The sequence below is a fragment of the Geotrypetes seraphini genome, chromosome 15 (assembly GCF_902459505.1).
Source record: "Geotrypetes seraphini chromosome 15, aGeoSer1.1, whole genome shotgun sequence".
Classification (NCBI taxonomy): domain Eukaryota; kingdom Metazoa; phylum Chordata; class Amphibia; order Gymnophiona; family Dermophiidae; genus Geotrypetes; species Geotrypetes seraphini.
The window spans coordinates 20,447,838-20,461,549 of NC_047098.1; the positions used below are offsets into that span (position 1 = coordinate 20,447,838).

Genomic DNA, 13,712 nt, shown 5'->3' on the forward strand with positions numbered 1-13,712 from the left:
CACAATCTGAGCTCTAGAATGTTGCTACTTATGATTTTAAAGGGTTTGAGGCTTGTGCAGATGAGGACGGAGCTTAGGCATTGGTGGAATGAGACATTATGACATCACAATCTGAGCTCTAGAATGTTGCTACTTATGATTTTAAAGGGTTTGAGGCTTGTGCAGATGAGGACGGAGCTTAGGCATTGGTGGAATGAGGCATTATGACATCACAATCTGAGCTCTAGAATGTTGCTACTTATGATTTTAAAGGGTTTGAGTCTTGTGCAGATGAGGACAGAGCTTGCAGGAACGGGTCAGGGTCAGGAAAAGAACTCGCCGGACCGGAAGACGAGTTCCCGCGGGGACGGGGAAAAATTTGTCCCCTGTGTCATTCTCTACCTGGTGCCATTTCTTTTTTTTTTTTTTTTACCTGGACTGCGAGCAAGTTTCCATTGGGACCAGAGGGAGCACTAGACTTGTCTAATCACAGCAGCGTAATGAAGCACAGGACAATAAAGTGACTTAACCATCAAAGGTCTCTCAATTGGTGGCAGAGAGATGTTGGAATCTTTTTTGGGGTTTTTTTTTTAGTGCTTGCATAATAAAGTTAACACTGCATCAGAAGTAGGTTGATTTACTAATGGATAATTTCCGCTAAATGATACAGCGCTTAGTGCAAGGACTACCAGCAGAGGGCAGGCGTTAGAAGCCTAGGCACGTCTGAATCTCCACTGCAAACTCCGATCTCAGGAAAGAAAGCGGCTCTTCCTACTGATTTTATCTGCTGTCTAGGCTGGAAGAGCTTAGTTCTGTCAAAAAGCAGCCTGCGTTGTCTCTGTCTTTAGCGGTTCGCCGCTCTTTCCTACCTCTTGCACCATAAAAGAGACGTGCACACTTCTATGATAGAGAGCATAGGCACAATATTAGGGCACAGAAAGCGGGAAAGAGACGGCAGAGTCTCGGGGCCGAGGCACGGAAGCAGTTTGGGGTTGTGCAGGCCGATTGTTCTGCAGTTTAAGAGTTTTGAACAGCTGGTTTTTGACATCACAAACCTACTAAGACATGGGGAAGGGGGATTCCCGGGATCGAAATCTAGAATGGGGGGGGGGGGGGAGGGGAGGGGAGCCCCGACTGAGCACCTTTGGCTAAAGCTGTCACCTCTAAAACCGTGTCCAGCAGCAGTCTTACGTTCCGGCCCAAATTCCGCAGCTCGGAGAAGATCTAGAGCTCCTTCTTCAGCAATGTAAACTCTTGAGCCGGAGTTCGAAGGGTTGTTTTGTTGGGTTCTTTTTTTTTTTTTTGCATCCCCCCCCCGACTGCAGGTAGAGCAAACGCCCCCCCCCCCCCCCGAAGCCGCTGCGATGCTCTAGCGCTTGATCGCCCAGGATTAGCATATTTACCCATCCCAGCCCTGGGATGCGGGAAGGCTGTGCGTGGAATGTCAATTCCAACTGCAATGTTACAAAAAAAAAAAAAAAAAAAAAGGAAGGGAGAGAACAGGGAGTGCAGGTTCCCCCCCTCCCCCCACCCCATCGAAGGGGGATTTTCTTTTTCCAAAAAGCATGTTGAAAATATAGATCTATCCTTTGGCCGGGGCAGGTTTAAGGAAGTGATCGTTGACGATCCAAACTCATGACGCGATCGAAAGCGAAAGCCTTAATGGTCAGACAGGGCCCCCCCCTCCCCCCTCCGCCTCTCGCCCCCCTGCGAAATCTCTCCGGCGATCCTTTCCTCGTCGCTACTTTCCACCGAGCCCCGGCACCGCTGAATTATTGATCCGCGTCGCCCCGGGAGCGCATCGATTCCCCCCCAGTTGGTGCAGAAAGAAGGGCTGCTGGGGGGGGGGAGAGAGAGAGAGAAAAATACATCCCAGGGAAGGGAGGGAGGGGGCGGTGGGGCTCCCGGCAATGCTGCGCACCTCTCGGCTTGGAAAATAAAACGGGGACGTTCTGCCTGCCACTCTGATCCCGGAGGGGTGGGGGGTGGGGCGGGGGTGGGGGGAGAGATCCGGCGAAAGACAGGAACCAAAAGGAGGACGTCGGAGCTCTAGGAAAAGAGAGGGTGAAGCGAGGGCTCCGGGGATCCTCTCCCCAGCCTCGAGGATTGCAGCTTTGGAAGGAGGGAGGGAGGGGGGGGGAGGGACGGGGGCTGACCAGTGGTGACCTTTGCCGCGAGCGGAGGCAGAAAACAGCAGGGGCAGCGCCTGGTTTGGGGCGGGAGGGGGACCGACACCAGTTACCCACTGTATGCACATGAGCGCAAACACCATGATTTTTATGGTGCTGGGGGCGTCTATTGTCATGGTAAGGGACCCCCTACTCCTATTCTTATTAATGTGTGTGACACTTGTGATTTCGTGTGTGCCTTGCATGCAATCCCATGTAAACGTAGCCCCTGAAGCAGCATTCTTCTGTTAATGACTGCCCCAGTCTCTTAGCGATCAAACTAGAGTCAATGTTTTATTCCATCATCTAGAGTTGATCAGATGCCTTGGTTATGGGCTCTTACAGGCACTAGCTTGCTTGATGGATATGAATGCGCTTCTGGACCGGTTTCACAATTACATCTTACCGCATCTGAGAGGGGAGGACCGAGTTTGCCACTGCAACTGTGGGAGGTAAGTTAGCCACGTTTTCTCTCCTGTTTCTTGAGTTTGAGGGAGGGAGGGGAGGGATACCAGTGCACCAAGAATCCCAGCCCAGCCAAACCAGTTGCCTGCGAGGGTCCTTGTCCCAGATTTGGCATTCAGGCTCATTCTCCATGTGAGCTCTCCAGACGTTTTGCCCAGCTGGGCTCTGGTTTGGCTTGGACAGGGAATCCCAACTAGTTCCAGAGCCTATAATGTTCTGGAGTGATTTTACCTGGGGGATTACGGGCAGTGCCACCCCTCCTCCATCTCTTGAGATCTGGGCTATCCCTCCCTCCCTTCATTTTGGGTCCCATGCTTTCCCTTGAGGGCGCTGCTATATCCAGATCCCCTCCCCCTTCTTCAAAGAACTAATACTTTAGCCAGAGCAAGTGAAAAGATTTCTGCGCCCAATCCTAGTGTGGTGTTTAGGCTTGATGCCCTCTAGACCGCAGAAGTCTAGACAGGGTTTACTTGTTAAATGTAAATCGAGCTGTGGTGCAGTTGATTGCTGGGTTTTAAAACGTTTCTTTTCATGGTATAATCTAATTTATGTTCACACTCGGTGTATCTGCCTTTTTAATTCTTAGTCTGTATGTCCCTAACCCTTTGCCGTTTCCCCATTTACTCCTCATATCAGGGCCAGGGGGGGAGGGGGAGAGGGGAAACCTGTGCACTTTAAATATCCTGTTTTTGAATTATTAGTTCAGTGGTTCCCAAACCTGTCCTGGGGGGACCCCCAGCCAGTCAGGTTTTCAAGATATCCCTAATGAATATGCATGAGAGAGATTTGCATACCTGTCACTTCCATTATATGCAAATCTCTCTCCTGCATATTCATTAGGGCAGGGGTGTCCAATGTCGGTCCTCGAGGGCCGCAATCCAGTCGGGTTTTCAGGATTTCCCCAATGAATATGCATGAGATCTATTAGCATACAATGAAAGCAGTGCATGCAAATAGACCTCATGTATATTCATTGGGGAAATCCTGAAAATCTGACTGGACTGCGGCCTTCGAGGACCGACATTGGACACCCCTGCATTAGGGTATCTTGAAAACCTGACTGGCTGGGGGTCCCTCAGGACAGGTTTGGGAACCACTGTATTAGTTGATATTTCCCCTTCTTGTATTGTATCAGCTCTTGTTGTCGGTCCCCTGTCAATGACATTCACCCTAGACTTCTTACTACAAATGTTTCTCCCGGGGGTGGGAGGTTTATGGTTGCATAGAGTTAGGGCAGGGGTAGGTAATTCCGGTCCTCGAGAGCCGGAGCCAGCTCAGGTTTTCAGGATATCCACAGTGAATATGTATGAGATGGATTTGCATGCACTGCCTCCTTGAGATGCAAATCTATCCCATGCATATTTATTGTGGATATCCTGAAAACCTGACCTGGCTCTGGCTCTCGAGGACCGGAATTGCCTACCCCTGAGTTAGGGGAAGGTAGTGCCCAGAGCAATTGAACCAATACAGAATTTGGAAGCAAAGGCAATAGAATCCAGAAGGCAGGTTTATAGAAGAATTGGAAGTATGGTAACTTTCATCCTGAGAGATTGAAACAGGTGCAAAGATCTGGCATATAGCTGGGGGTGGAGGATATTCATTCTTAAGTCACCTTTGAAATACAGTACAGTATATTTCTTGCGTTTATAAACCACTTCCCCCAATAATCTTCTATAACAGTGGTTTCCAACCCTGTCCTGGAGGACCACCAGGCCAATCGGGTTTTCAGGATAGCCCTAATGGATATGCACGGAGCAGATTTGCATGCCTATCACTTCCATACTATGCAAATCTCTTTCATGCATATTCATTAGGGCTAGCCTGAAAACCCGATTGGCCTGGTGGTCTTCCAGGACAGGGTTGGGAACCACTGTTCTATAGTATCATAATTTGAACCCTATGGGAATAGGGTTGGGTTATTTTTTTTTTTTCAAGTCTGCTATGTATTTGTAAGCTAGTCCCACTTATACAGTGACAACCAAACTCTTTAGCTTTAATTCAGTCAGCCTTGAGCTCAACAAGAACTTATCTTTTTTTTTCTGATGTCTGATTGGCTTCCTGGGGCAATGTTGCTTTAATCTTTTAGAGACTCCTCCTACTTACTTGCTCTCATCTCGAGGAATCTAAGCAAAAGGAGAAATTCAGAGGCCCACCAGATGGATGTATGAAAACCAGGCACAGAGCAGATGAAAAACAACATAGGGATATGGCCATAATGAAATTTATTCTCATTTTATTCAAGAAACTAAGTGGACGTTTATGTCACTTCTCAAAACGGGCTCTAAGCTACGTTCAATCATAAAATCACATTAAATAATTTAAAAAGTATAAATAATATTAACTAAATATTAAGTATCTAAATCAATATATCATTTTGTAAACCATCAAACCACTCCATCAGAAATGAAAATCACAGTTTTAAAACTAACTTCACTCACTGAGCATCATTGCAAATCTCTAATAAATCATTGCTTTAAAACAGGGGTAGGGAGCTCCGTTCCTCGAGAGCCATAGTCGGGTTTTCAGGATTTCCCCAATGAATATGCAGTGGATGCAAATAGATCTCATGCATATTCATTGGGGAAATCCTGAAAACCCGACTGGAATACGGCTCTCGAGAACTGGAGTTCCCTACCCCTGCTTTAACCCTTTCAGGACCATAAGGATCGTAGGCCAATTTTTGTGGTTTTGACGACATTTTTATGGTAAAAAGGGCTTGCAGATGCCAAAAAATTGATTTTTTTTGTGAAATATCATTATTTTTATTTAAAAAAATCACACTTCTGGCTTATGGACAGTGTGGCAAGTGAATCTTCTCGTCAATCTAGCAACGACGCTAATGAATGAATGTCGGAACCAGTTTGTTTACATAAAGGCAGTATCATATGGAATCCGTACATATCAAATTTAGAACTGTAGACTATCCCAATCAAAATTTATAGGATTTTAAAGTTATGGGACAAATATGTCCCTTGGTCCTGAAAGGGTTAAAAGAAAGTTTAGTAACCATTTCTAAATAATAATAATAATAACAACTTTATTCTTATATACCACCACACGACATAGTTCTAGGCGGTTCACAACAAAGAGGACTGTACAATCAGTGGGAAAAAATACAATTAACATGGAAATACATTCAGAAAAGGTCAAAATTTTAACTTTACATTAAGATAGAATATCAATTTACAAATTTGCCAAATAAATCATTTTTCAACAACTTCCTAAAAGACAAATAAGACTGAGCCTGAGAAATAATAGTCCATAATCAAGAATTCATTTTGCCTGCCTGAAATGCAAATGATTTATCGAGAAATCTCTTATAAGAACAAGATTTTATAACTGGGTAAGCAAACAAATTATTTCTTTGGGTAATCTTGTTCGGTTTATATCGTTCAAGTCGTGAGGATAGATAAGCTGGAGCCAAACCAAACAGAGAAAACCAAAGAGAATGACCCCAAAGTATCCACAGAGAAGAAAATCCAGAAGAAACCAAAAGAAACTCTGTGGAGTGACGATGTTCCTTATATGGACTTTATTTGAAAATGTCAAAGTTCCAAAGGTACACTAAATCATCCACATAAAATAAAATAATCCACATAAAAGTAAAGTAATCCACATGAAAACCTTAAAGGACCTATTCCACTAGGGACGCAGGACCCAAAATGGTCCGCGTTTCGACAAAAAGCCTTCTTCTGGGGTCCCTGAGGGTCCTATAATGGTGAATACGTGGAGAAGCTAATATGTGGTGAGCTGTGAGTGAGACGCTGCTTGCATTCAAAATGAATGAATGAACTAACATGGTCGTATTTTTTCAGGCCAAAAATCAAGCGAACCGCTGTGTTCTGGATGATTTTTAATCTTTTGAAATATGGAATAGATGTTATGACAGAAATGAAGGAGGACTAGGAAGCAGATCAAAACAGGAGTCAAGGTAGCAATTAACTAATTTTTGTAATTGATGAGTCAGTTAGCGGCCACGGCTGACCAGATAAGTGCTGGTGAGAGGGATATTTAGGGTATTAACTGGATAGCGCCATTTATAATTCCCTCTGTCCCAATTCCTGTCCCCACAGATAACCACAGGAAACCATCCCCATGTCATTTTTTAAGGAGGGAAGAATCAGAGTATGAATGGGCCCAGCCACTGACCCTCAAGCCTTGCATTGAAGAATGCTGGTGTAGAAGGACTGAGGTTGAGATAGACACTAAAGAATGACATGGGATGGTTAGAACATAAGACCATAAGCATTGCTATACTGGGACAGACAGAAGGTCCATCAAGCCCAGTATCCTTTTTCCAGCAGTGGCCAAACCAGGTCCCAAGAAGGTCCATCAAGCCCAGTATCCTGTTTCCAGCAGTGGCCAACCCAGGTCCCAAGTTCCTGACAGAAACCCAAAGAGTAGCAACATTCTAGAGCTGAGATTGTGATGTCACAATGCCTCATTCCACCAATGCCTAAAAGCCAGCCTCATCAGTGATATCACAATGGCTTCATTATCCTATACTTGTCTCACATAAGAATCAGAGTATGAATGGGCAGAGCCACTGACCCTCAAGCCATGCATTGAAGAATGGTGGTGTAGAAGGACTGAGGCTGAGAAAGACACTAAAGAATGACATGGGATGGTTAGAGCATAAGACCACAAGCGTTGCCATACTGGGACATATTCATATAAATAAAGACTCCAGAAAAATTTCAGATTACTAGCTTTGAGGTCCGTTTATTAAACTGCGCTAAGGGCTAGTGTGCACTTACTGTATGTAAAAGTGGCTTACCGCTGGACATGCACTGGTGTTCCATGATAAAATTTGTCTCTTTGCATGCGTACGCCGCCCCCCCATAAAATTATTTTTTTTTGTCCTCTTAAGAGGGCGTGTTAAGCGGTTGAGAGGGGGGTGTATCAGCACTAATCAGCGTCTGAGGCATTGCTGTGCGCTAATTGATAAGGGCGGGTTTAGCGCGTGGGTTCTTACCACCTATGCACTAGGTGTCAGTAGGGGACTTGCGCATTACATTTTTTTTGTAGTGGCTGTGCGCTAATGGAAAAAGTAGCATGTGGCCATTTATTTGGAAAATGGGAAAATATGCCATTTTCTGGCCACAGCATATGTGGCCTTAGCATGTGGGAAAGACACGTATGAGGGGCATGTTTTTTGCACACCTTAAGGTATTATGACAAAGATAATGACAACACTGTCTATATTAACTAGTTTATCGAGGCTTGAGCTTTAGAGCAGTGGTATTCAACCCAGTCCTTGGGGACCACCTGGTCAGTCGGGTTTTCAGGATATCCACAATGAATATGGATGACAGAGACTTTGAAAACCCGACTGGCCAGGTGGTCCCTGAGGACTGGGTTGAATACCACCGCTTTGGAGGACAAGAGGTGACATAAGATGATATTTTACTTGGAGCAGTGTCTGTTCAAATATGGCTTTAAGAAACATTTTCTGTTAATGCTAGTGTTTTTGTAAATAACAGTCAAACTTGTGTGTTTATTTGTTGGAATTTATTAACCACTTTTATGAAGAGATTCACCCAAGTTGGTTTTTGGGTTTTGTTTTTTTTTTTTTAACTCCATCATACACAGTAGCTGGTAGCATCAAAGGATCAGCTGGTTCAATCTACCTAGTATTTCCTATCTGCACTCACCCAACTGTCAGCCAAGCAAGCTGGACCACCTGCAGGATATCTCTTCCTATCTAAGCCTTAAACCTTGGTTTTCTACCATTCTCAGTAGTTCAGGGGTCTCAAAGTCCCTCCTTGAGGGCCGCAATCCAGTCGGGTTTTCAGGATTTTCCCAATGAATATGCATGAGATCTATGTGCATGCACTGCTTTCAATGCATATTCATTGGGAAATCCTGAAAACCCGACTGGAATACGGCTCTCGAGGACCGGAGTTCCCTACCCCTGTAAGTGGTTTACATTCAGGTACTCAAGCATTTTCCCTCACACTCTATCTAATGTACCTGGGGCAATGGGGGATTAAGTGACTTACCCAGGGTCACAAGGAGCAGCTTGGATTTGAACCTACAACCTCAGGGTGCGGAGGCTATAGCTTTAACCTCTATGCCAGTGGTTCCCAACCCTGTCCTGGAGGAACACCAGGCCAATTGGGTTTTCAGGCTAGCCCTAATGAATATGCATGAAGCAAATTTGCATGCCTATCACTTCCATCATATGCAAATCTCTCTCATGCATATTCATTAGGGCTAGCCTGAAAACCCGATTGGCCTGGTGTTCCTCCAGGACAGGGTTAGGAATCACTGCTCTATGCCACACTCCCCTATATTTAACCTCTGCTACAGGTCTGGTGTCTGTCACCTCTGCTGCAAGCCACACAAAGTATCTAACACCTATTCAATAAGGAAGCATTCCCATACGTCTCCTAAGCTTTCGTTCTTCCAGCTTCATATCATGAGCTCTTGTCTTGAATTTCTCTTCATGAAAAATTGCAGTCTTTTGTATGCTATTGAAGCCTGTTGAATGTTTTATATCTACTGAGATTCATTAATTGCTTTTATGAAGAGATTCACTCCTTTGAGTGCTTCTGCATCATATAGAGAGGGCCGTTTTCGATATGATGTCTAAATTCGACTTTAGACATTTTCAGAAGTGCGCCCAAAAATCGGGTAGAGAAAATGCCCATTTTTGAAACAGCAATATATCTCTTTTTTTCCCTCCCCAAAAATGACAATTTCTAGATGTAATTTACCTTTTGTGTTCCTATCTTTTTGTGTCCATCCCTCTAGTGGTCATCTGGTCATGTTTTTGTTCCTTATTATTAAAACAGGTCTAGCCCCAAACGTCCAAGCTGTGCCCTGGACATATGTATAACAATTTTAATGAAGGAATCAAATAATCAGTACAATAGGATAATACAAAAATACATTCAATACAATAAGAATCACAATAATAATATTTCATACAAATTTAAATCATTCTTTCAAATTTAATTTCCTAGGAACCAATTCAATCTTATCTACACCCCCATTAATTCCATCCCCTACCCACTATCTTCCCCTAAATGAAATCCCTCACCCTGGATGAAAGTTAACAAAAATAAAGAATTAAAATAAATAACTGGAATGTAATTATTAAACCTAATTTTCATAATAAATCATTGATAACCAAACTTCGTATTTTTGGTGAAAGATTCTGAATATAAGGATCCCAAACGTCCATAAAAAGACGAGTTTTTTTAGGCGAACCTCGAACCTCCCAACTCTCAAATAAAAATAAAAAAAAGGGACATATTTTAAAATGTTTGATTTATGGCGAAAAATTGGCCCACGTCACAAGCCCACTCTAGTCTTGCCCAAAACACATCCTCAGTATGCCCCCATGAAATTTAAATGCACTTCAGACACACGGTATAGAAAACCATCTAAAAAAAAATGTGTTTTGAAAATGGTAATTTGGATGTCTTAGCATATAAAATGTCCAAATGCCACTTTATGTCATTTTAGGGACTTTTTATTTTGAAATGAGCCCCAAAGCCTTTCATTCCTCATTCTTAAGGGTGTCTGTTTTTGGTTTCAGTGCAGACTGTTCATTGTTTTAATGGCCCCTTTATATCAATTATAACATTGTAATGAATGAATTAAGCAAATATACAATGGGGGGGTAGGGAAGGGGGAAATGTGGATTAGGGAGGAGGGAAAGGGAGGATGGGATTGGGAAAGGGGGGGTGGGAATAGGGGAAATGTCTTATTGTATCTTATTGTATTATATTATTGTATACTTATTTGATTTCTTCAGTAAAAAGTTATAAATTAATGGCCCCTTTTCTTCAATTCTCTTAATCTCTTTATGATAGTACTGTAACCAGAACTGAACATGGAGATCTAACTAGCCACCAACGATAGTCCCTCCTTTTGCTTGCTGATGAAACCTCTGCTTATGTGCTAGGGCAGACATGGGTAACTCTGGTCCTCGAGGGCCGGAATCCAATCGGGTTCTCAGGATTTCCTCCATGAATATGCATGAGATCTATTTGCATGCACATTCATGGAGGAAATCCTGAAAACCCGATTGGATCCGGCCCTCGAGGACCGGAGTTGCCCACCCCTGTTGCTGGGGGGCATACTGTTAGCTTTTCTCATCATTTTCATACAAGAACTGCATAAAACAAGGATCAGCAAACAACCTTTTCCAGGGTCTGATTTAATCCATTACAAAGGTGTCACCTACAGTTTGTTCTTGATTCTTATCGTTACATATTCAAGTGAACTAACAGGCTCCAGGTCACTGAGATGCCTAGGCTTGAGTCTCTCGTTTAACATTTTTCAGTTCTTGTCATTGTAAACACAGGTGGTGAGGTTTTGTGCTCCAACAGTATGATTTTACACTTTTTGGCAGTAAAGCTCTATTTCTAAGCCCTTGACATTTTTCTCTGTATTTTCAAGCTCCCTTTAATATTTTTTTTTTCCTATCCTTCCTGGTGGGTTTACATCTTCAAGCCAAGTACCCCTTAAGCCTAACAAATACCAACTGAGTACCCCCTCTGCCCCAGACCCTACCCCCATAATAATAGTACTAATTGTAACTTAATTTCTTCCATCCATTTTTCATCTACACATAATATAATCTTATTAATACATAATGGTAAGCACAAAATTAAAAAAACCCACAAAGCACACTGTATACAGAGAAAAGGTTAATTTATAACATTTTATTGAAGGAAATAAGTAAAATAATACAAATCGATTTTCATTTCAAGTAGATTCACAATTATGATATTTGCATACATATTTCTATCATTCCTCCAAAATACATTTCCAATTAACCTATATCAACCCCCTACTACCACCCACCTCCCTCTCCCACTTCCCCCCTCCCCTTCCCCTCAACCCTAATCACATTGTATTGAAGTAATTAATCAAATTATAATAAAATATGAAATTTATTATTTCTTCAATATACATTTCTATATGACCTATTTCATCCTACCCCTGCACCCCCCAATTCTCCCCCCCTGAATGGAAGATGACATATATTACCAGGTATTGCAATGTTATAAATGTTAATTATCATTTATATTCGGGGTAGGGATTCCAAAGAGGTTAAGGCAGATGACTTTAAATATGCAATCAGTAACAACTATAGACAAATATAGAGCAAAATATAGACAGCCAGATATAAATTCACAAAACTGACACATTTTGATCACTAAATTGAAAATTACTTTTCCTACCTTTGTTGTCTGGTGATTTCATGAGTCTCTAGTTGCATTTCCAATACTTTCTGCCTCTCCTCCGGACCCCATTCCCTTCCTCAATCAACATCTCTCTCTCTCTGTCCCTCCATGAGTCCAACTTCTTCCTCTCTCCTCAAATATATCTCCCTCTCTCTCTCTACTACTACTACTACTATGAATTATTTCTATAGCGCTACCAGATGTACGCAGCGCTATAGAAAGTGACAAAGACAGTCCCTGCTCAAAAGAGCTTACAGTCTAAACAGACAAGCCAGACAAACAGGATGTCATGGACACAGTTAAGGGGAACGGTTAATCAGCGGGCTGGGTTGGTGGGCAGTGGGGAGTACAGGACAATCAAGCCATTGTGACATCATTGATGAGGTTGGCTCTTATTGGTGGAATGAGGCATGATGACGTCACAATCGGAGCTCTGCTTCCCAAAGACTGAAACTCTTCACACTACTACTACTACTATGAATTATTTCTATAGCGCTACCAGACGCACGCAGCGCTGTATAGAGTCACAAAGAGTAAGAAAACAGTCCCTGATCGAACGAGCTTACAATCTAAATAGGCAAGACAGACAAACAGGATGTCATGGATACAGTTAAGGGGAACAGTTAATCAGCTGGCTGGGTTGGAGGGCAGAGGGAAGTACAGGACAATTGAGCCATTGTGACATCACTGATGAGGTTGACTCTTATTGGTGGAATGAGGCATTATGACATCACAAGCTCAGCTCTGCTTCCCAAAGACAAACAGGATGTCATGGATACAGTTAAGGGGAACGGTTAATCACTGGCTGGCCCAGAACCTTCTCTCTGATGTCAAAACTGACGTCGGGTGGAAGGCTTGTGGGCTGGCCGCATGCAGTGTGTGAGTTGCTGCACGGCTTGGTGGCAGGATTGGCTTCGAGGGTGGATGGTGGTGCACGTTTGCAGACAGGGAAGCAGGGGAGGATCCCCAGCAGCAGCTTCAGTGGGGGGGCGGGGGGACAGGCATGGATCCCCGATGGGAGGCGGCGGCTTCAGTGTGGGGGGGGGGACAACAGACAGGGATCCCCAATGGAAGGCATAGAAGGATCCCTGGCGGCAGCCAGACCATGTACCCCCAACAGGCAGCTCGTGTACCCCCAAAAGTACGCTAAACGCATGTTGAGAAGCACTGTTAGAGGTTTTTGTATCATTTGGAAACAAGTCCTTGGACACTGAGATTGAGAGGGGACATGATCGAAACATTCAAGGTACTGAAGGGGATAGACTTAGTAGATAAGGACAGGTTGTTCACCCTCTCCAAGGTAGGGAGAACAAGAGGGCACTCTCTAAAGTTGAAAGGGGACAGATTCCGTACAAACGTAAGGAAGTTCTTCTTCACCCAGAGAGTGGTAGAGAGCTGGAACGCCCTTCCAGAGGCTGTTATAGGGGAAAACACCCTCCAGGGATTCAAGACAAAGTTAGACAAGTTCCTGCTGAACAAGAACGTGCGCTGGTAGGGCTAGTCTCAGTTAGGGTGCTGGTCTTAGACCAGAGGGCCGCCGCGTGAGCGGACTGCTGGGCACGATGGACCAGTGGTCTGACTCAGCAGTGGTAATTCTTATGTTCTTATGTTCATTGAAAAGAGATGGGACTGGACTTGATGGGCCATAATTCTTTAAGCTCTCTTGCACACCTTTCCCCAGTTTATAGCTTTCCATGCCGTTCTCATATTAGCTAGTCTGTGTGGCCTAGGGTCAAAAGCCTTTATGGAGTCCTGATAAGGAACATCCACTGCTTCTGCCTGATCTACACCTTATGTCACCACTTTAAAGAGCTCAATCATGCTGGTCTGGCACAATCTTCCCTTTGTGAGTCCATGTTCTCCGGGGTCCTGATTTATGCATTTCAATATGCTTCAC

The 13,712-nt window shown here is 43.8% G+C and overlaps 1 protein-coding gene across 1 annotated transcript in view; it reads left to right on the forward strand.

The window, feature by feature from the left end:
• The first annotated feature begins 2,198 nt into the window (after positions 1 to 2,198).
• Positions 2,199 to 13,712, forward strand: part of TMEM240 (transmembrane protein 240) — a 57,085-nt gene continuing 45,571 nt past the window's right edge. The window contains exons 1-2 of the mRNA XM_033921262.1: positions 2,199 to 2,285; positions 2,493 to 2,599. Of these exons, the coding sequence (XP_033777153.1) occupies positions 2,229 to 2,285; positions 2,493 to 2,599 (164 nt within the window). The 5' untranslated portion in view covers positions 2,199 to 2,228. The remainder of the gene's footprint in view (positions 2,286 to 2,492; positions 2,600 to 13,712) is intronic.